Source organism: Entelurus aequoreus, linkage group LG18 (assembly GCF_033978785.1).
Source record: "Entelurus aequoreus isolate RoL-2023_Sb linkage group LG18, RoL_Eaeq_v1.1, whole genome shotgun sequence".
In the NCBI taxonomy this organism is placed as follows: Eukaryota; Metazoa; Chordata; class Actinopteri; order Syngnathiformes; family Syngnathidae; genus Entelurus; species Entelurus aequoreus.
The window spans coordinates 7,259,370-7,284,369 of NC_084748.1; the positions used below are offsets into that span (position 1 = coordinate 7,259,370).

Genomic DNA, 25,000 nt, shown 5'->3' on the forward strand with positions numbered 1-25,000 from the left:
GGAGGTGTTACCAAGCAGTAGTCAGAATCAAGGTTACGTTTTTTAAGCAGAGGATGAAAATATGTAAACATAAAGAAACCCGAGAAGAGCTATTTTCTGCAGGTTTAGTGGCAGGAAGTTGCAGCTGTGCTCTAAAGTGTGAGCACGGGCTAAGGTGGGGGACGAGCGCCTTGCATCATTTACAGACCACATTGGTCTGACTACGGTTTCTTTGAAATAATCCAAAAAAAGGTGCCCTACTGTCAACTAGGTGGGTGAATCTTTGGAGACCTAACGATTCCATCCCATTCCTGTGGTGACGATTCAACACCATTCTCATATCAAAGCGATTCTTGCAATGTATTATTTGCTTTGTTAATTATCATGAAAAGCTGCTTTTGGTTGCATGGAGACGGCCTAAAAACGTATTTTAAAAAATAGATTATTATAAAAATAAAAAAAAGCCTCCTCTTTTATTGATTTATTTTTTATATACATTTTGTGAAATTATGAATCAATTATTTTTGCACCCTGACTGTACCCACTATCACACAGCCACACTAGCTGGCTAGTTACTACCCCTTCACACTCAGCGAAGCTTCTTTGACGGCCGCAGCTTGACCCTGGAACTGACCAATTCCCACCGGCATGATTTCATGCATACGTCTGTACGTCTACCGCATACTTTGTGCGTCAGCCGTGCTCCCGGATCAGTTGTCGCATTGTGAGACAGTGCAGGGATGATGTCACAGACACTGGCTGTCAAAGATCATCAACTAAAAAGCAGACGAGCTCTCACAGGAAACTGTCCAGAAGCAGCAGAGCAATAACCACAGCCGTAACGAAGACATGGACATAAAGCAGTAATAATGAAGACATGGACATAAAGCAGTAATAATGAAGACATGGACATAAAGCAGTAATAATGAAGACATGGACATAAAGACATAATAATAAAGACGTAATAATAAAGACATAATAATAAAGACATAGACATAAAGACATAATAATGAAGGCATAATAATAAAGACATAATAATAAAGACATGGACATAAAGACATAATAAAGACATGGACATAAAGACATAATAATAAAGACATGGACCTAAAGACATAATGATAAAGACATAATAAGAAAGACGTAATAATAAAGACATAATAATAAAGACATGGACATAAAGACATAATAATGAAAGCATAATAAAAAAGACATAATAATAAAGTCATGGACATAAAGACATAATAATAAAGAAATAATAATAAAGACATAATAAAAACATGGACATAAAGACATAATAATAAAGACATAATAAAGACATGGACATAAAGGTATAAAAATAAAGACATAATAATAAAGACATGGACATAAAGACATTATAATAAATACATGGACCTAAAGACATAATAATAAAGACATAATAATAAGGACGTAATAATAAAGACATAATAATAAGGACATAATAATAAAGACATGAACATAAAGACATAATAATAAAGGCATAATAATAAAGACATAACAATAATAAAGACATGGACATAAAGACATAATAATAAAGACATAATAATACAGACATAATAAAGACATAATGATAAAGGCATAATAATAAAGACATAATAATAAAAACATAATAAAGACATGGACATAAAGACATAATAATAACGACATGGACCTAAAGACATAATGATAAAGACCTAATAAGAAAGACGTAATAATAAAGACATAATAATAAAGACATGGACATAAAGACATAATAATGAAGGCATAATAAAAAAGACATAATAATAAAGACATGGACATAAAGACATAATAATAAAGAAATAATAATAAAGACATAATAAAAACATGGACATAAAGACATAATAATAAAGACATGGACATAAAGGCATAAAAATAAAGACATAATAATAAAGACATGGACATAAAGACATTATAATAAAGACATGGACCTAAAGACATAATAATAAAGACATAATAATAAGGACATAATAATAAAGACATGAACATAAAGACATAATAATAAAGGCATAATAATAAAGACATAACAATAATAAAGACATGGACATAAAGACATAATAATAAAGACATAATAATACAGACATAATAAAGACATAATGATAAAGGCATAATAATAAAGACATAATAATAAAAACATAATAAAGACATGGACCTATAGACATAATGATAAAGACATAATAAGAAAGACGTAATAATAAAGACATAATAATAAAGACATGGACATAAAGACATAATAATGAAGGCATAATAATAAAGACATAATAATAAAGACATGGACATAAAGACATAATAATGAAGGCATAATAATAAAGACATAATAATAAAGACATGGACATAAAGACATAATAATGAAGGCATAATAAGAAAGACATAATAATAAAGACATGGACATAAAGACATAATAATAAAGAAATAATAATAAAGACATAATAAAAACATGGACATAAAGACATAATAATAAAGACATAATAAAGACATGGACATAAAGGCATAAAAATAAAGACATAATAATAAAGACATGGACATAAAGACATTATAATAAAGACATGGACCTAAAGACATAATAATAAAGACATAATAATAAGGACATAATAATAAAGACATGAACATAAAGACATAATAATAAAGGCATAATAATAAAGACATAACAATAATAAAGACAAAATAACAAAGACATAATAATACAGACATAATAAAGACATAATGATAAAGGCATAATAATAAAGACATAATAATAAAAACATAATAAAGACATGGACATAAAGACATAATAATAAAAACATAATAATAAAAGCATAATAATAAAAACATAATAAAGACATAATAATAAAGGCATAATAATAAAGACATAATAATAAAAGCATAATAATAAAAACATAATAAAGACGTAATAATAAAGGCATAATAATAAAGACATAATAATAAAAGCATAATAATAAATACATAATAAAGACATAATAATAAAGGCATAATAATAAAGACATAATAATAAAAGCATAATAATAAATACATAATAAAGACATGGACATAATGCAGTAATTATGGACATAAATACATAATAATAAAGTCATGGACATAAAGATATAATAAGAAAGACATACAAATAAAGACATAATGATATAATCATATACATAAAGACATAATAATAAAGACATACAAATAAAGACATAAAATCATACACATAAAGACATAATAATAAAGACATACAAATAAAGACATAATCATAAAATCATATACATAAAGACATAATAATAAAGACATACAAATAAATTCAAGGACATAAAGACATAAAAATAAAGACAATCATAAAATCATATACATAAAAACATATTAATAAATACATGTACATAAAGACATAAAAATAAAGATATAATAATAAAGACATAATTATGAAGACATGTACAGTAGTCTGCACGCTGACAGTGATGTTTCATATTCCCCGAGAGAAGCGCTCGTTTCCTGTCAGCCTCTCGTCTCGCACCTGTGTCTTGTTTCACTCATTAGCTGCCAGTCTATTTCTGGACTGCTGAGGACTTTGACACTTTCTCCGTGTCCCACTCAGGATCTTCCCTCGCACTGAACGTGTGGGTGCTCACACTTTTGTTGGCCACACCAAACCTGGACCTCCTTCTTTTGTTTTTGTTGGTAAACATACAGAAGCAGGAAGAGGGCAAAACAATGTTTCTGTTGACTCAGCAGCTGGCCTGGCTGGTCCAGTGAGGCAGGACACAAAGGCCGATGATGTAATCAATCTCCAACGTTTTCTACAGGGTGTTAGCATGCTAGTGACCAGCTAGCGATTAGCATACCAGTTGCCAGCTAGCGATTAGCACATTGGTTGCTAGCAAGCGATCAGCACGTTAGTTGCTACCTATCGATTAGCGGTCCTAGCTGCCAGCGAGCAATTAGCATACTAGTTGCCAGCTAGCACTTAGCACAGTAGTGGCTCGCTAGCGATTGGCGCACTAGTTGCCCCTGACTGATTAACGGACCTAGCTGCCAGCTGGAGTGACTAGCTAGCAAATAGCATACCAGTTGCCAGCTAGCGATTGGCGGGCTAATTTCCACTCAATTATCGTTACTATTGTGTGTGTTGATAATTGTTAATTGGTTAATAAAATAAAATAATTAGATTTATTTTTATTTTTACATTTGAGTCTCATTTGCAAGACATTGGATGGCAGTACTGTAAAGGCTAAAAATGGCATGTTGTCTAACTCGGAAGTAGCTTTTTCCAGGAAGCTGAAAGTGGTATGTTGCGCCCCACAAAGTGTTTCTACTGTAAGTATTGTGCTTATTACACACCATCTGTTTGATTGTAACATTCATCTTAGTTGTAGTTTTTATCAACAAATTCGGAGGTTTTGAAATCGCCATGTAAAATCGCAAATGTTAATGTCTATGACAAATCCAATGTAAATTAGCATCAAGCTAGCGCATTTTTGGAAAGTGGAGCCTTACTTTACGTTTGAGGGTTTTCTACCAAACGTACTTGCTCTGTTAGTGTCGAAAATTGCAATTTTACTTCGAGGGAGTTTGGCTGAGTCCACCCTGAGTCCTGCTTGACCGATTGTTTACGTGAGCCGCTGTTTAGTCAATCAATCAATCAATCAATCAATCAATGTTTACTTATATAGCCCTAAATCACGAGTGTCTCAAAGGGCTGCACAAGCCACAACGACATCCTCAGCTCAGATCCCACATCAGGGCAAGGAAAACCTCAACCCAATGGGACAATGAGAAACCTTGGAGAGGGACCGCAGATGTGGGGACCCCCCCGCCCCCCTGGGCGACCGGTGCAATGGACGTCTAGTGGATCTAGCATAATATTGTGAGAGTCCAGTCCATAGTGGATCTAACATAATAGTGAGAGTCCAGTCCATAGTGGATCCAACATAATAGTGAGAGTCCAGTCCATAGTGGATCTAGCATAATATTGTGAGAGTCCAGTCCATAGTGGATCTAGCATAATATTGTGAGAGTCCAGTCCATAGTAGATCTAATATAATAGTAAGAGTCCAGTCCATAGTGGATCTAACATAATAGTGTGAGAGTCCAGTCCATAGTGGATCTAACATAATAGTGTGAGAGTCCAGTCCATAGTGGGTCCAACATAATAGTGAGAGTCCAGTCCATAGTGGGGCCAGCAGGAGACAATCCCGAACGGAGACAGGTCAGCAGCGCAGAGACGTCCCCAACCGATGCACAGACGAGCGGTCCACCCCGGGTCCCGACTTTGGACAGCCAGTGCTTCATCCGTGGCCACCGAACCTGTACACCCCCCCTCCCCAACGCCACCCCCGCCCCCCCCCGTCCACGAAGGAGAGGGGGTAAGAGGAGAAAAGAAACGGCAGATCAACTGGTCTAAAAGGGGGGTCTATTTAAGGGCTGGAGTATACAAATGAGTTTTAAGATGGGACTTAAATGCTTCTACTGAGGTAGCATCTCTAACTGTTACGGGGAGGGCATTCCAGAGTACTGGAGCCCGAATAGAAAACGCTCTATAGCCCGCAGACCTTTTTTGGGGCTCTGGGAATCACTAATAAGCCGGAATTCTTTGAACACAGATTTCTTGCCGGAACATATGGTACAATACAATCAGCAAGGTAAGATGGAGCTAGAACGTGTAGTATTTTGTCAGTCGGTCGTCTGCATCCTTCCGTCTCGGGAGACGATGGGGTGGATCCAAAAATGGGGAGGGTATCACTGCGATGGTCCCTCCCACGGACGGAGATGGCCCCTGGCACCCGTTTCCTTCGCCAATCGGATGGATTTAGAACCGGTATCTGCTGGAGTGACCTCTCCAGTGGACCTCTCCAGTGGATCTACATGGCCTGGGCATAGAACTATGGAGGGTAAGCTGTTATCCAGGCAGCAAGCCCTCCCTTCTCCGCATGGCTGGTGGATCCAAGGGAGCGACGAGTGTCAATACAACTTAGCACCAGCGACGCCGCAGGAGTTGCCGGAATGACGTTACAACGTCAAACCGCCTTCAGGACTCCGGCTCCTGATTTTCTGTTAGGGTTAACTCCCTTAGCCTTATCCTCGAGTGGGTTAACCGCAAAGCAGCGGTGGTTTTGAGATTGCAGATTTCCTTCTCCTAGATGGGCTGTCTTACCAGGTTTACGAGCCCCATCTGCCCGAATGCGGCAGGTAGCACGGGGGTACATCTTACCCGTGGCGGTATAAGCCCGACCTGACTACCAGTAGTATTTTATACGTAAGTAGTAAAACCTTAAAGTCACGTCTTAAGTGCACAGGAAGCCAGTGCAGGTGAGCCAGTATACCTGTAAAGGTATATACAGTATAGGCGTAATATGATCAAACTTTCTTGTTCTTGTCAAAAGTCTAGCAGCCGCATTTTGTACCAACTGTAATCTTTTAATGCTAGACATAGTTTAGTCCGCAACCAAACGTGACGTCCCGTGCAACGGAGGTATAGAAATACGGCACCGTTTGTTTTTACGTGAATCGATACCCAATGGTTCCAACGGAATTCGGTTGCTACCTATTTAAGTACCGATTTTTGTACCGTTCCCTATGAGGTACTACTCCATAACAGCGGTGTTGGACAAAAAATATTCACATCCGAATCACAATTCTTGGTTATCCCGATTCTGAATAGAATCATCGCCCCAAAAAACGGAATCAAATTCAAACGTGTGTTGTTGTAAGATTTGCACCCCTGCTATAGTTTTAGAGAAAACGCTCGGCTGGGACGACAACTCTTTTAGCCATGCTAACATGTAGCAACCTAGCATGGTGACATAAGCGTGGATATGTGACACAAGCAGGATTTCTCCTCAAGGCAAAACTGTCAACTTTAACAAAAGTTTGTCCACGTTTTTTCTGAAGACCTACATGGTCCGCCTAGGTCAGGTCCTCGGACCCTAGGTCAGTACCAATGCTCAGTTGTTCAAGTCTCGTTCCATCGTCCAACATGGACCCCGACTTAAACAAGTTGAAAAACTTATTCGGGTGTTACCATTTAGTGGTCAATTGTACGGAATATGTACTGTACTGTGCAATCTACTAATAAAAGTTTCAACCAATCAATCAATCAATCAATCAATCGTCATGCCGATGCTAGCTACCACAGCGTCTTCTTGACAGCTGCTCATTAGGCTGGAGGGGTTGATTGATGCAAATCTAATCAAGCGCCCCAGATTGACTCCCGGTCTAATGGTCCCTGTACTAGCAGCTAATTAGCATTAGCGCACATTGAGCCAGAGTCCAAACTTTATTCTACTGAGGGCCACACACTGAAAAATGTTGGCATTATTTTTTTTAAACTAATACGATATATATTGTAACCGCTAGATTTTGGTGAACGTTAAAGCTCCCAAGGACCTAAAAGGGTCTCTCTCAGTCATTAAAGTGTTAACATTCAGATATAGCCGTTGACATTAAGTTTAAATTTGTTTTATATTTAATGCAATTTTTGTCAAAACTCTCGTTTTTCATAAAAAAAAATAAAAATAAAATAAAAATATTTAAATAATTTTCCCCCAAAAAATGTGGAATATTTTAATGTAAAGTTGGAGCCCTGAATAATTACAAAATTGCTTTTTGTTGAATTTTATTTTTTGAGAAATGACAGTTTACAAAAAAATCACATTAAAGGTCCCGGGGACCCAAAAGGGTCTCAGTCATTAAAGTACTTAAAAATATAATATATTTTATTTGTCTTGTGTTTAATGCCATTTTCTTTCAGAAGAAAACCTGTTTTTTAATGTCAAGAACACAAAATATGCAATATTTCCCCACCAAAAAATGTCAAAATGGAATATTTGATGTAAAGTTTTTGGAGCCTTCAATAGGTCAGTAATTCATGACCTAATGATCATAATATTTGATGTAAAGTAATTTGAGCCTACAATAGGTCAGTAATTCATGACCTAATGATCATAATATTTGATGTAAAGTAATTTGAGCCTACAATAGGTCAGTAATTCATGACCTAATGATCATAATATTTGATGTAAAGTAATTTGAGCCTACAATAGGTCAGTAATTCATGACCTAATGATCATAATATTTGATGTAAAGTAATTTGAGCCTACAATAGGTCAGTAATTCATAACAACATTGATTTTAATTCATTCTTGGTTTTTGAGAAATGACAGTTAAAAAAAAAAATCACACTAAAGCTCTCAGGGATCCAAAAGGGTCCCACTTATAAAACAGTTAAAAATAAGTCATAAAATCAGCATATATTTTTACTTTTAATGCCTAAATCTCTAGATCAACTTCAGATCTGTCTAGTTTTTATAATTTTTTTCAGCAATGACAGTTTTAAAATTAAAAAAACAGCCCACATGAGATTTTTTTTTTAAATGGAATATTTGATGTAAAGTAATTTGAGCCTACAATAGGTCAGTAATTCATAACAACATTGATTTTGATTCATTCTTTTTTTTCCCGAGAAATGACAGTTTAAAAAAAAAAAATCTCACTAAAGATCTCAGGGATCCAAAAGGGTCCCACTTATAAAACTGTTAAAAATAAGTAATAAAATCAGCATATATTTTTACTTTCAACGCCTAAATCTGTAGATCAACTTCAGATGTGTCTAGTTTTTATAATTTTTGGAGCAATGAGTTTTAAAATAAAAAAACAGCCCACATGAGATTTTTTTTTAAATGTAATATTTGATGTAAAGTAATTTTAGCCTTCAATAGGTCATTAATTCATAACAACATTGATTTTGATTCATTCTTTTTTTTTCTTCAAGAAATTACAGTTCAAAAAAAAAAAATCACACTAAAGCTCTCAGGGATCCAAAAGGGTCCAACTTATAAAACTGTTAAATATAAGTCATAAAATCAGCATATATTTTTACTTTCAACGCCTAAATCTCTAGATCAACTTCAGATCTGTCTAGTTTTTATAATTTTTTCAGCAATGACAGTTTTAAAATTAAAAAAACAGCCCACATGAGATTTTTTTTTTAAATGGAATATTTGATGTAAAGTAATTTGAGCCTACAATAGGTCATTAATTCATAACAACATTGATTTTGATTCATTCTTTTTTTCCCCGAGAAATGACAGTTTAAAAAAAAAAAATCTCACTAAAGATCTCAGGGATCCAAAAGGGTCCCACTTATAAAACTGTTAAAAATAAGTAATAAAATCAGCATATATTTTTACTTTCAACGCCTAAATCTGTAGATCAACTTCAGATGTGTCTAGTTTTTATAATTTTTTGAGCAATGACAGTTTTAAAATTAAAAAAACAGCCCACATGAGTTTTTTTTTTTAAATGGAATATTTGATGTAAAGTAATTTGAGCCTTCAATAGGTCAGTAATTCATAACAACATTGATTTTGATTCATTCTTTTCCTTTTTTTTTCTCGAGAAATGACAGTTTAAAAAAAATCACACTAAAGCTCTCAGGGATCCAAAATGGTCCCACTTAAATCTGTAAAAAATAGGTCATAAAATCAGCATATATTTTTACTTTCAACGCCTAAATCTATAGATCAACTTCAGATCTGTCTAGTTTTTATATTTTTTTGAGCAATGACAGTTTTAAAATGAAAAAAACAGCCCACATGAGATTTTGTTTTGGAATACTTGATGTAAAGTAATTTGAGCCTTCAATAGGTCATTAATTCATAACAACATTGATTTCAACATGTCAACATGTGCATAGTCATGTTCAAACTTTGTGTTTCAATGAGTTCCCGGCGAGCAGACAAAAGCTGTCTTTGATCCTACCAATCGAAAGGCTTGTAAAACTCCACTGTGTAGGATGGGAAGCGACATGAAGGTGTGGGTTTCTTTGATGTATTTGTAATCCACAGGAAGATTTTGTCTTGACCCGAGATCTACAAAGCGGAGAGGAAGCAGGACCTGACCCCCCTCCTGGCACCTTTTCTTTGAACTGGTTTGTGACCAAAGGCAGCGGCTGTTTACGACCCCCGCCCCTTTAGAAACAGCTGTTGCCGTGTAATCAGGGAAAGTCCAAATAAAAGAGGAGGCGTACAATCTTTCGTCAGAGCGTGGTGGGACACTGTACAAGGGTACAGGTTTCTCCTCATTGAGCCAAATTTAATTCTGTCTCTGTTTGATTCCTTGCTTCTTTGTCTGTTTAATAGATGTCATCAGTGTTTGAACCTGACAGGCCTATATAAGTAAACTTTGATTGATTGATCGATTTGTGTCCTCAGGAGGGGGGCGGGGTTCTGGTTACCATCTTCTTCTCTGAGCTGAAGTCCACACTGGGTGTTCTTCTCCATGGACTGCATCCGGGCTGCTGTGACTTTGCTCCCTGGGACCCTGAGGCGTTCCTCCTCGCAAACGCTCCCCAAACCCCCACCCCCCACCCCCTCCCTCCAGAGTCCTTACCGTGCACAATGTCTCATCAGCGCTCCCGCTGCGTCCGAGCGGGAATCTGCCCTTGCGCATTTGTTGTGATTTCACAGCATCAGGGAGTAAAAGGCCAAGCTGCTGGGTCAGCAGACAGCCAGCAGATAAAACAAAGTGGACATTATTTGTTGTCTTTAAAAGGAAATACATCCACGACGCGGTCACTGGAGTACTTTGTCATCCGCAGATGTTGGCCCAGCACGGTCCAGACCAGAGCGGCTCGGCGGCATGGCCCCGCCGGTCCCTCCGTTGCCCCCCGCCCCCCATCAGCGGCAGCAGCGTGGGGCCCAACCCCACCTACTACCACACCGTCTACGACGTGAGGGTGGACCGCTACAGGGAGGCGCCCTTTGTCGGGGTGCGCTCCGGCCAGGGCTCCGTGTCCCCCGTCGACCCCTCGTTGCCGCCCGTTCGCAGGAGGGGGGGGCTGGTGGACCACCGCGATGTCATCCTGGCCCACCAGGCGCACAAAAGGGACAACACGCCACAGGCCAGGAGGAAACAGTGGGAGTGAGTAACCCTCTTCTTGCACTCAAATATTTGTTGATAATAACCTTTACAAAAAAGCTTGTACTCTGTCCAGATTTGATTAATGGTTTTGTGGTAATTGATTGAATATTTTTTTACTTTGGCGTGAAAAGTGTGAGTGTTAAAGGTTGGTTTTAATTAGGACTCAAAACTGTATCACGATATAAGTGTTTGATATCGGTCGATATTGATAATTATTGATATTTTTTGGCATGATTTTAGAGATAAAGGGGAGGTGCGACTGAGCACTAGCCAGAATCAAGGTTAGGTTTTTTAAGTAGAGGATGAATAAATGAAATCATGTAAACATAGAGAAACCTGAGAATAACTATTTTCCGCAGGTTTATTGCCAGGAAGTTACAGCTTCGCTCTAAAGGGTGAGCGCGGGTAAGGTGGTGTGGTATTAGCGGTCTTGGCGGGGACGAGCGCCTTGCATCATTTACAGACCACACTGGTCCAACTATGGTCCCTTTGAAAAGGGTGATTTTAAAAGGTTGGTTTTAATTCGGGCTGAAAACTGTATCACAATATAAATGTTTGATATCGGCCGATATTGATAATTATTGATATTTTTTATGACCTATGGAAAATAAGGAGCATTAAAAAAATGCTTTATATGAAACGTATCCTTCCTCAGAAAGGAAAGGTCAACAAAAGCATGGAAAACACTCAATGTAAACACAATAGTAAAATCACATTGAACACTTAACAATAAGCTCTTAAAATGAAGGTGCAAAAATAAGAAATATGTAAGAAATGCTTAATAAAGTGTAAGAAAATAGTACAAAGTATGAAAATTAAACCCACCTGAAAGGGTTCACAGAGATTGTTGGACGCAATGTATTAATTTAGCTGATTTTTTGGGTGGATTTTAGAGATAAAGGGTAGGTGCGACCGAGCAGTAGTCAGAATCAAGGTTACGTTTTTTTAAGCAGAGGGTGAAAAAATGAAAACCTGAGAAGAACTATTTTCCGCAGGTTTATTGCCAGGAAGTTACAGCTTCGCTCTAAAGGTGGTGTGGTATTAGCGCTCTTGGTGGGGATGAGCATCTTGCATCATTTTTACACACCACATTGGTCCGACTACGGTCCCTTTGAAAAGTGTGATTTTTATAGGTTCCTTCCGCCCGATTGTAGCTGAGATAGGCTCCAGCGCCCCCCGTGATCCCGAAGGGAATAAGGGGTAGAAGATGGATGGATGGATGGATGGATGAGTGTTAATTAGGGCTGAAAACTCTATCACGATATAAGTGTTTGATATCAGTCGATTTCGATAATTATTGATATTTTTATGACTTATGGAAAATAAGGAGCATTATAAATAATACTGCATATGAAACGTATCCTTCCTCAGAAAGGACATTTTAACAAAAGCATGGGAAACACTCAATGTAAACAAAATAGTAAAATCACATTGAACACTTAACAATAAGCTCTTAAAATGAAGGTGCAAAAATAAGAAATATGTATGAAATGCTTAATAAAGTGTAAGAAAATAGTGCAAAGTAGGAAAATGAAACCCAACTGAAACGGGTTCACAAAGATTGTTGGAAGATAAGTATTAATTTAGCTGATGTGCAACAGTTTTTTTGGAGGATTTTAGAGATAAAGGGTAGGTGCGACCGAGCAGTAGTCAGAATCAAGGTTACGTTTTTTTAAGCAGAGGGTGAAAAAATGAAAACCTGAGAAGAACTATTTTCCGCAGGTTTATTGCCGGGAAGTTACAGCTTCGCTCTAAAGGTGGTGTGGTATTAGCGCTCTTGGTGGGGATGAGCATCTTGCATCATTTTTACACACCACATTGGTCCGACTACGGTCCCTTTGAAAAGGGTGATTTTTAAAGGTTGGTTTTAATTAGGGCTGAAAACTGTATCACGATATAAGTGTTTGATATCGGTCGATATTGATAATTATTGATATTTTTTATGACCTATGGGAAATAAGGAGCATTAAAAAAATACTGCGTATGAAACATATCCTTCCTCAGAAAGGACATGTCAACATAAGCATGTAAAACACTCAATGTAAACCAAATAGTAAAATCACATTGAACATTTAACAATAAGGTGCAAAAATAAGGAATATGTAAAAAAATGCTTAATAAAGTGTAAGAAAATAGTGCAAAGTATGATAAAGGAAACTCAACTGAAAGGGTTCACAGAGATTGTTGGACACAATGTATTAATTTAGCTGATGTGCAACAATTTTTTGGGAGGATTTTAGAGATAAAGGGGAGGTGCGACCGAGCAGTAGTCAGAATCAAGGTTACGTTTTTTTAAGCAGAGGGTGAAAAAATTAACTATTTTCCACAGGTTTATTGGCAGGAAGTTACAGCTTCGCTCTAATGGGTGAGCGCGGCCAAGGTGGTGTGGTATTAGCGATCTTGGCGGGGACGAGCGCCTTGCATCGTTTATAGACCACATTTGTCCGACTACGGTCCCTTTGAAAAGGGTGATTTTTAAAGGTTGGTTTTAATTAGGGCTGAAAACTCTATCACAATATAAGTGTTTGATATCGGTTGATATTGATAATTATTGATATTTTTATGACCTATGGAAAATAAGGAGCATTATAAATAATACTGCATATGAAAAAACGTATCCTTCCCCAGAAAGGAAATGTCAACATAAGCATGTAAAACACTCAATGTAAACAAAATAGTAAAATCACATTGAACATTTAACAATAAGCTCTTAAAATGAAGGTGCAAAAATAAGGAATATGTACAAAAAAAAAAAAAAAGCTTAATAAAGTGTAAGAAAACAGTGCAAAGTATGAAAATTAAACCCAACTGAACGGGTTCACAAAGATTGTTGGAAAAAAGTATTAATTTAGCTGCTGTGCAACAGTATTTCTGGAGGATTTTAGAGATAAAGGGGAGGTGCGACCGAGCAGTAGTCAGAATCAAGGTTACATTTTTTAAGCAAGTCGTAGTTTGGACAGCCCTGCCCTATTGTGTCTCGTTAGCGCTGTATTGAACTATGACTGATTACTTTCGAAGTCGATTTTTTTTATTTCAACTATTTGTATTCCGTAATGTATAATTAATACTAATATTGGATTTACATTTTAATTATAGTGTTAAATGTTTTCTTCTATTCTATAAAATGATTTTGTTATTTTTTTCATGATCATTTCAGTCTTTATTTTCAGGATATTGTAACGTTCTACATCTTTACAGTGAGAGATGTTAGCCACTTAAAACGTTAAATGCATTAGTGCAGTTTAAACTAGTACAGACCAATAGCGTTAGGGGGGAGGAGCTAAAGACAGTTGAACCTCCTTTAAAAGACGCTGTTTGCAACTTGTTCAATCTAGTTACATTTAAAAAATTAAAAAATACAACAAGAGCACTACTGGTTAGCTTATGCTAGCATTAGCGCTTTAACAGCAGACAATGTAAAAAACAAAGTCTAAGTCTTTCACTATTAATAGTTGTATTGAACAAACACAAAAACATTCCCAGAGAAGCGACTCACAACGTTGCAGCCGTATTGTTGTTGTTTTGATTTGATTAACATTCACTGCTAGCTAACATTAGCAGCTAAACTTTGCTAGGTCGCTATCATTAGCCGACAACACGCAAAGCTAATGCGTGTGCTACATGCAAGTGTAGATTATGGTATTGTGTAGTTTATGGTATTGTGTAGTTTATGGCGTTGTGTGCTAAAAGCCCTACGAGGGCGGGGATTGATGCTTACAACACAGCGGAAAAGTTAGCGCCCTTTCGATAGCCACGTAAAAGTTGCAAACGGTTACCTTTTTAAAAGTGCAACCATGGAGATGACTTTCCAAAGGTTTGCTGCCTCTCTGCTGACTCTCATCCTCGCTGAGCACTGCAACAATGTCGGCGGCCATTATTCTGTGTGCCAAAACGAGGAAAGCACTCGGAGAGCACGGACCATTCTGACATTTCCTGCAAAGGAGAATCCACCCATAACTTTTTGAGTTAGTGTACTAACTAACTAACTAACTAACTAACTAACTAACTAACTAACTAACTAACTAACTAACTAACTAACTGACAAACAAACGAGCTAACTAACTAACAATCAATCACGGTTTACTTATATAGCCCCAAATCACAAGTGTCTCAAAGGGCTGCACAAGCCACAATGACACCCTCGGCTCAGATCCCACAACTAACTAACTATCTAACTAGTGGCATGATTACATAACCTCCTGATTACCTAATTACCCAACTAGCTACCCAGCTACCTACCTACTTAATTATCTACTTTATTTATAACTACCTAAATACCTTCCTGCCGAGTTGACTACCTATGTACCTATTTCCTACTTAGCTATTTACCTTCCTACCTACCTACTTATCTATATATATAAATATACATTCTTTCTACCTACCTACCTAACAAACAAGCTACTTAACTACCTACTCAACTAGCTACCTAACTAGCAACCTAACTGCCGAGCTACTTAACTTTCTACCTTCTCTCAAACTACCTACCAACCTACCTATCTAGCTTTCTACCTAACTGGCTGCCTTCCTAACTAGCTACATAACTGCCTAACTAGCTTCCTACTTAAATACTTACTCATTAATCTATCTATGTACCAAGCTAACTAACTAAATGACTAGTTTTTATTTTTTAGATAATATAACATTTTTTGAGCTAATTACCTACCTACCTACATTCCTACCTAACAACCTGTCCAGCAACCAGTCTGCTTAGCTAGATACTTACCCCTCTACCTAACTATCCAACTATCTAGCTCCCTAACTAGCTACCTACCCAACTATCTAGCTACCTAACTACCTTTCTAATTTCCTGCCTACTTACCCATCTACCTTATTTACAACTATCTATCTACCTACCTACCTCCTTAACTACCTAGCTACTTACTACCTAAATAGGTACCTACCTAGCTACATACTTACCTATATATATATATATATATATATATATATATATATATATATATATATATATATATATATATATATATATATATATATATATATATATATATATATATATATATATATATATATATATATATATATATATATATATGTACCTAACTAACTACTTAACTACCTATCTTCCTTATTTATAACTTCCTACCCACCTAACTAGCTACCTACATACCTGGATACCTAACTGACTACCTAACTACTTACCCAACTAGTTACCCAACTACCTACCAAACTACTTAACTTTCTACCTTCTTTTAAACGACCTATGTAGCTTTCTACCTAACTAGCTATCAAACTACCTACCTAACAAGCTATATAACTGCCTAAATAGCTTCCTACTTAACTACCCACTCACCTATCTACATTGCTATATATCCATGTATCAAACTAACTAACTAACAAACTGAGTGACTAGCCAACTAACTGAGTGACTAAATCACTAATTAACTAACTAACACCATATATGCTTAGCTAGATACCTTACTGGCTTACCTAACTAGGTAGGTATGTAGTGAACAATTTCACATGTGGATCAATACAGTTTGTCTAAGTCTAACTAGCTACCTAACTAAAAGCTAACCAAACTACCCAACTAGCTACTTACATACCTGACTACCTAACTAAATAGCTACCTAACTACATACCCAACTAACTACTTAACTACCTACCTCCTTAACTTTCTACTTTCTTTTAAATACCTACCTAGCTTTCGACATAACTGGCTGCCTACCTAACTAGCTACCAAACTACCTACCTAACGAGCTACATAACTACCTAAATAGCTTTCTACTTATTACTCATCTACATAACTAACTAACTGACTACCTGCCTAACTAGCTAATTACTTACCTACCTAACTGCCTGCCTACCTAAAATATACCTTCCTAGCTAGCTACCTAACTAGCTAGACGCTTACCTTACTACCTACATACCAAACTAACTATCTACCTACCTAACTAACTACATGGCTGGATATCTACCTACTTAACTATTTACCTACATATTGAACTATTTACCTACCTATTTAAGTATTTACCTATTGTTCGTGTGTATGCCAGCAGCGACCTCCTGTCACATGTGCTGCAGTTGCGGGTATGCCCAGCAGGTGTCAGCAGACACACAGTAAAGAAGCCTGTTAAAGAACACGCGTCTACATCTGACATGTTCAAAGGCTAACTGCAACATTTGCTGCATTAGTGTGCTCTACTTGATTATTTCATGGACTTTATTTACTTTACTGTGCGTGGCAAGGCGGGCTGCGGCCTAAAAGCTTGCTGACTGTTGTGTTGCTGCAGTCAGGCTAACAATTAGCTAAAAGTCTTAGCGCACTGCCAGCCTGCTTGGCAACACTCTGGACACATTTTGGAAATCTGTCTGGCCTGAAGTGAAGCAGCAGAACAATCAATTAGTTGATTTCTCCACCGCAATGTTTGCTTCTCCCTCCATAAATCCTGGCCAACTTGACTCTCCCAGCCTCCTTGAAGGCAGCACGGCACTAAAACAATGACGGCTGACAATAAAGTAGCGAGTGTTTTATTTTGAAGGTGATGAATGAGAGTACTCCTGGCTGATTAGAATTGTTCAACAAGCGCGGGAGACGCCGTGTCACGCAGGGTCACCCCCTCCTTGTGATTGGCTGAGAGCCAGCCCCGCCCACTTGGCCATCAGCTGGCACACGCTGTGCTTTTTTTTATCAATGGAACCTATTTATGGAGCACGCGCACGTACAGGTGCGCAGTGTGCCTCTTACGCAACCACTACATGGGCAAAAGTTTGGGGACAGCAACAGGAAGTGACATCACTTTTAGAACACATATATATACATTGGTATATATATATTACAACATTTTATTATTCATTAAAAAAAAAGAATCTATGACCCATGAAAGATGGTTGCCTTGTCCTTATTTCAACTGTCAGGAGGGGAGAGTCCACCAGGATCATTTAGTTCCTAGGCTGGCTATCTAAAGTTCAGAGCAACATAGACAGGTATCGAAACTGAAAGTTAACTTGACACTTTCTCTTTCATCCCTCTCTCTCCATGCTGGTACTTCTTCAGCCCGTTAAAGGAGAGAGAATAAATAAAACATGTGAAAGAGTGCCTAGATTACGATGTTTACATCATGTTTGTATCTTTTGTCACAGAACGAAGGACATTTCAAAGTGACCTAATTTCCTATCTAGCTACCTAACTACTTAACTAACTACATGCCTACCTACCTACCAAACTAGTTACCTACCTACCTACCTACCTACCTAAATAGCTACCTAACTACCTACCTACATACCTATCAACCTTATTTCCAACTAACTACCTACCTACAGTACCTACCCACCTACCTAGCTAGCTTGCTACCTAACTACCTAACTATCTAGGTAACTTACCTATCTACTTAGGTACATAGGTAGATATTGATCTCACTAACTACCTAACTGGCTATCCAACTACCTAATTAGCTGCCCAACTACCTACATACATACCTATCAACCTTCTTTTCAACTAACTAAGTACCTACAGTACCTACATACCTACCTACAGTACCAACCTATCTAGCTGGCTTGCTACCTACCTACCTATCTACCTACCTACCTACCTACCTACTTACCTACAGTACCTACCTACCTACCTACCTAGCTTTCTACCTACCTACCTACCTACCTACCTACCTACCTACCTACCTACCTAACTAGCTACTGAACTACCTACCTACATACCTATCAAGCTTACTTCCAACTAACTAACTACCTGCAGTACCTACCTATCTGCCTACCTACCTAGCTACCTAACTAGCTACTTAACTAACTAGGTACCTATCTACCAAGGTACCAAGGTAGATATTGATCTACCTAACTACCTAACTGGATATCTAACTCCCTAACTAGCTGCCTAACTATCTACCTACATACCTATCAGCTTTCTGTCCAACTAACTACCTGCCTACAGTACATACTTACCTACATACAGTACCTACCTACCTAACTAGCTACCTACCTAACTAACTAGGTACTTATCTCCCTAGGTACCTAACTACCCAACTGGCTATCCAACTACCTAACTAGCTGGCTAACTACCTACCTACATACCTATCAACCTTCTTTCCAACTAACTACCTACATACTCTACCTACCTACTTACATAGCTACCTACCTACCTAACTAGCTACCTGACTACCAACCTAACTAGCTAACAAACTACCTAACTGGTTCTACCAAAGACCTTTCAGCTTCACTAGAGCTGGACCTTTTGGAACTTGTAATTAGTTAGTTAGGTAGCTAGGTATGGATGTAGGCAGGTAGGTAGTTAGGTAATTAAAAATAAGTTAGACAGGTAAGTAGGAACGTAAGGTAGTTAGAAATAAGGTAGATAGTTAAGTAGGTATGCAGGTAGGAAGGTAGATGGGTAAATCGTTAGTTAGGTTCCATAAAAACTGTTGGGGATCTAAAAGGGCCCCATTTATAAAAGTATTACAAATACGTCATGCATTTGTATAACTTCCAACGCTTAAATCTCTAGATAAACTTCTGCCTAAAATAAGTCAATAATTCATAACAACAGTGATTTTAATTCATTATTATTTTTATCTTTACTACTATTTTGAAGCTTTTCAGGTGGAATTCTTTCCCATTCTTGCTTGATGTACAGCTTAAGTTGTTCAACAGTCCGGGGGTCTCCGTTGTGCTATTTTAGGCTTCACACATTTTCAATGGGAGACCGGTCTGGACTACAGGCAGGCCAGTCTAGTACCTGCACTCTTTTACTATGAAGCCACGTTGATGTAACACGTGGCTTGGCATTGTCTTGCTGAAATAAGCAGGGGCGTCCATGATAACGTTGCTTGGATGGCAACATATGTTGCTCCAAAACCTGTATGTACCTTTCAGCATTAATGGTGCCTTCACAGATGTGTAAGTTACCCATGTCTTGGCCACTAATACACCCCCATACCATCACACATGCTGGCTTTTACTGTTTGCGCCTAGAACAATCCGGATGGTTCTTTTCCTCTTTGTTCCAGAGGACACGACGTCCACAGTTTCCCCCAAAAAATCGAAATGTGGACTTGTCAGACCACAGAACACTTTTCCACTTTGCATCAGTCCATCTTAGATGAGTTCGGGACCAGCGAAGCCGACGGCGTTTCTGGGTGTTGTTGATAAATGTCTTTGGCTTTGCATAGTAGAGTTTTAACTTGCACTTACAGATGTAGCGACCAACTGTAGTTACTGACGGTGGTTTTCTGAAGTGCTCCTGAGCCCATGTGGTGATATCCTTTACACACTGATGTCGCTTTTTGATGCAGTACCGCCTGAGAGATCGAAGGTCCGTAATATCATCGCTTACGTGCAGTGATTTCTCCAGATTCTCTGAACCTTTTGATGATATTACGGACCGTAAATGGTGAAATCCCTAAATTCCTTGCAATAGCTGGTTGAGAAATGTTGCTCTTAAACAACTTGCTCACGCATTTGTTGACAAAGTGGTGACCCTCGCCCCGTCCTTGTTTGTGAATGACTGAGCATTTCACGGAAGCTGCTTTTATACCCAATCATGGCACCCACCTGTTCCCAACTAGCCTGTTCACCTGTGGGATGTTCCAAATAAGGGTTTGATGAGCATTCCTCAACTTTCTCAGTCTTTTTCGCCACTGGTGCCAACTTTTTCTGAACCATGTCGCAGGCATCAAATTCCAAATGAGCTAATATTTGCAAAAAAAATAACAACGTTTTCCAGTTGGAACGTTAAATATCTTGTCTTTGCAGTCTATTCAATTGAGGATTTGCAAATCATTGTATTGTCTTTTTTATTTACCATTTACACAACGTGACAACTTCACTGCTTTTGGGTTTTGTAGAATGTTAAAAAAAAAAAAAAAAAAAAGGACCCCCGGGCGGCAAGTTGGACACCTCCGTCATATCTGATTGGCCGTCCTTTAACAACTCCCGTTAAAAAGAAGGCGCCCTTTCCCGTCCTTATCTCCGCCCTTCCATCTCCCTACGCTCCTCTCTTCTTGTCGTCATCCCGCTATCAGACTTCCACGATCGGACCTCATTTCCTCCCCTTCGCCTCCCGCCTCGTCAGCGTCGTGCTTTTTGGCTGCTCGTCACTTTTCTCGCCTCCTCCTTCAACTCATGACTTTCAGACACTTTTTTTTTTTACCCCCCTGCATTTTAACTTCTACTTCCGGCCTAAAGGGAAAGGTCAAAAGCCGTTGAATGCACTGCGATCGCTTGTCAGGTTCAAACACTGATGACATCTATTAAACAGACAAGAAGCAAGGAATCATGCAGAGACAAGAGATCAATTTAGCTCATGAGGAGAACGCATGGAGCTGCAAGTCATAGTCTCGCCCTACACTCTAAGGTACAGCTCCCGCGTCCCTCTATTTATTCAGGAGTTCCCCCAGTCAACATCCCTGAGGCCGCCTCTAAAAGGAGTCGTCACATATATCAGGCAAAGCCGCTCCAGTACGCACAATACGTGACGGAATGTGCTGGGTTCCTTGTGATTTCGCCTTGTCTATGCTGTCGTCTTATCTTCGTTGAGGTCCTTGAAGTCCTTGGCCGTTAGCTGGGCTAAAACAAAGATAACATCTGCGGCTGAGGCCACCCCTCAGACAAGAAGTTTTTGTCCTTGCACAGATAGAAAAAGTACAGCTTGAGCACAATAGCTAATAACTATAGCAACGGACTTTAAGCATACTAAAGTTGTGTGATAATATACACGTGATTATTCTAACATCGCTACCGGGTCTGTCCGGTCTCGTAGCATCATGCACTAGTTAGCTTCTCCGTGACCCCGCTTTGACTTCCTCTACCAAATTTGACTTCCAAATGTCTCAGGTGTCATGTGACCTCCACCCCACAAGCCCGTTGAATCGTGGCATCAGTGCTAACAAGAGTGGAGTTTGCGGGCATTCTCCGCGTGTGTTTTACGCTCTAAAAATAGTCTGTGTCCATCAACCGACGGCGCTAATTTCTGCCGGTAAACGAGAGACATTGTCATCACGCTTCAACATCTCTAACAAGTAAATGCTGCCTCTCTCCTAGGCTAATTAAAAATAGGCTCTTAATTGTCTTGCCTTGAATGAATGCATGTTAAATACAAATATAAATACAGGCAAACTAGGAAATTATTGTTTATATACGTTATTACCCAGAAGGCTTAGCGCTGCGTATACTATCCAAGCACCACCATTACATTTACAACCAACATTGAAACACAGTAGCGTAGTAGGCCCAAGTATTCATTAAAAACAAGGCAGAGGTTTTATTTCACACATATATTTCATATTTTTGTCTATGTCGTGTACTTGGTTCACATGTATGAATTTTGATATCGGTCCTCAATGGTAAGAATTTTTTTGGTAATTAATAAAATTTAAAAAAAAGGTTGTTAATAAATTGCAAACTTAAAAAACTGCTCTCCAGTTATTACATTTTGTTTTATTGTCCCATTTCTAAGTCTCAATTACAGTTGCAGGTCCAAGACGTTAGGTGGCAGTAGTGGCCAGTCAGTTCAGTCCTTGCTGAATCTAGTCTTTTGTTGCGCCCTAAAAAGTGTTAGTACTATAAGTATTGTACTTATTACGCACCGGCTGTTCGATGGTAACGTGCGTCGTAGTTTTTTCAGTTTTCACGAACCCATTCGGAGGTGTTGAAATCCATCCATCCATCCATTTTCTACCGCTTGTCCCTTTTGGGGTCGTGGGGGTTGCTGGAGCCTATCTCAGGCGGGGTGCACCCTGGACAAGTCGCCACATCATCGCAGGGCCGACACATTGAAATGTGCCCCCTTTGGCCAACATATGAAATAACAAGTGTGCGTAAGACATTGAAATGCGCCCCCTTTTTAGCCAACATATGAAATAACAAGTGTGTGTAAGGCATTGAAATGCGCCCCCTTTGGCCAACATATGAAATAACAAGTGTGTGTAAGGCATTGAAATGGGCCCCCTTTGGCCAACATATGAAATAACAAGTGTGTGTAAGACATTGAAATGCGCCCCCTTAGGCCAACATATGAAAAATAAAGTGTGTGTAAGACATTGAAATAGCCATGTAAAATCGCTAATGCTAATCAATAGCAAAGGCAATGTATATTAGCATCAAGCTAACGCTTTTTTTTTTTTTTACTTGACTTACTTTGAGGCGTTTTTTTGAGTCATTTTCTTTGTTTGGCATTGAAAATCACAACATTACCCGGCTGAAGAAGTACCCAAATCCATGACTGTCATTTCGTGCACCCTCCTGCCTCTCGGGGCTACCAGGTGGTCGCAACCACCTGGTAGCCCCGCCCCTTCCAACGGAGACACAAACAATGTCCTATGATAATATCATAAGTCGGGATGTGCCGATCAATCGGCCACCGATCAGTACCGGACGATTTCCGCGCAAAAGTACACGATCGGCCATTGCCGCTTAATGCCGATCTACTCTGACTGACTAGCGCTGATCAAAATTTGCTAAAATGCTATGTTTAGCATGATAACATAGGAACAGTTAGCCTTGTTCTAAAAATGTGCCCAGTAACAAAATGTATGATTATTAGGTTTAAATAATTGAATTAGCTAAATCCGGAACAGTTACCATTAAAAAACGATGCATTTTTGGTTTGAATGAACAACATTAGCCAAATTGCTAATCAGAAATTTTAAATGAATAATATTCCCCTCCATTAAAAGTTTCAACACAGTCAAGATCACGGAAGGACTGGTGCAAATTGTTCCAGAGTCTGGGAGCTATAGCCTGGAACGGGTTTTAAAACAAGGTTTTGGGATCTTTAGAAGACCCTGGCCTGACGACCGGAGGCTGCGCCCTGAAGAGTAGGGGCATAGCAAGTCAGTGATGTACTGAGGGGCCCCACCATGCAACGCCCGGAATGTCAGGACTAAAATATTAAACTCAATGCGGAATTGAACTGGAAGCCAATGAAGACTGGATAAAACGGGGGTGATACGGGCTGTTCTGGGTGCACCGGTCAAAAGTCTGGCAGCCGCATTTTGTACAGTCTGAAGTTTCTTTAGCGTTGACTCGTTGAAGCGAGTGAAAAGAGAATTGCAATAGTCAATGCGAGACGAAATGAACGCGTGAATGATCATTTCGAGATCCAATTTTGACAACAAATTTCTCACTTTAGAAATATTTCTGAGATGATAAAACCAGTTTCTGGTCGGTTGACGACAGAGACATTGACTGATCCAACACAAGGCCAAGGTTTCTGAGGCTGCTTGTAACAGATGCACCCAGAGCCCCAAGGGAGATCTCTTTATCGGGACCAATTATGAGAGTTTCCGTTTTGTTTGCATTTATGTGGAGGAAATTTGAGGACAACCAGTTTTTGATACAGGATACACACTCCAAGAACTCAGATAGTCATACCATAGACTATAAAAATGGGAGCCATTACCTCCCTGCTTGGCACTCAGCATCAAGGGTTGGAATTGGGGGTTAAATCAACCAAAAATTATTCCCGGGGGCGGCCACCGCTGCTGCTCACTACTCCCCTCACCTCCCAGGGGGTGATCAAGGGTGATGGGTCAAATGCAGAGAATAATTTCGCCACACCTCATGTGTGTGTGTGTGTGACTCATACTTGCCAACCCTCCCGTTTTTAGCGGGAGAATCCCGATATTCAGCGCCTCTCCCGACAACCTCCCGGCAGAGATTTTCTCCCGACAAACTCCCGGTATTCAGCCGGAGCTGGAGGCCACGCCCCCTCCAGCTCAATGCGGACCTGAGACTGAGTGGGGACAGCCTGTTCTCACGTCCGCTTTCCCACAAAATAAACAGCTTGCCTGCCCGATGACGTCATAACATCTAGGGCTTTTATAGAGTGCACAACTGCGCACACAACAAGGAGACGAAGCAGAAGAACGAGGAAATTACAGACATGGCGGCCGAAATGATATACTCATCATGAACGGACAAGTTAAACAGGACAATAGTGCCATCTGATGGATAGCCACTGGAACACTGAAATTCAACTATTTTTTTTTTTTTTCTATGTAAATAAAATAATTTAAAAAATATATATATATAGCTACAATTCACTGAAAGTCAAGTATTTCATACATATATATATATATATATATATATATATATATATATATATATATATATATATATATATATATATAAATATATATATATATATATATATATATAT

The 25,000-nt window shown here is 38.6% G+C and overlaps 2 protein-coding genes across 6 annotated transcripts in view; one reads left to right on the forward strand and one right to left on the reverse strand.

Moving 5' to 3' along the window:
* wdr83 (WD repeat domain containing 83) overlaps window positions 1-16,937 on the reverse strand; it is a 54,165-nt gene extending 37,228 nt beyond the window's left edge. The window contains exons 1-2 of the mRNA XM_062026430.1: window positions 16,871-16,937; window positions 14,655-14,811 (exon numbers count right to left, since the gene is read on the reverse strand). The gene's annotated coding sequence lies outside the window, so the exon portion shown is untranslated. The remainder of the gene's footprint in view (window positions 1-14,654; window positions 14,812-16,870) is intronic.
* The window catches only part of cacna1ab (calcium channel, voltage-dependent, P/Q type, alpha 1A subunit, b), a 302,834-nt gene that overhangs the window by 4,002 nt on the left and 273,832 nt on the right, over window positions 1-25,000 (forward strand). For all 5 annotated transcript variants that reach the window (XM_062026422.1, XM_062026423.1, XM_062026425.1 and 2 more), the window contains exon 2: window positions 10,556-10,878. In XM_062026422.1, coding sequence (XP_061882406.1) covers window positions 10,556-10,878 — 323 coding nt within the window. The remainder of the gene's footprint in view (window positions 1-10,555; window positions 10,879-25,000) is intronic.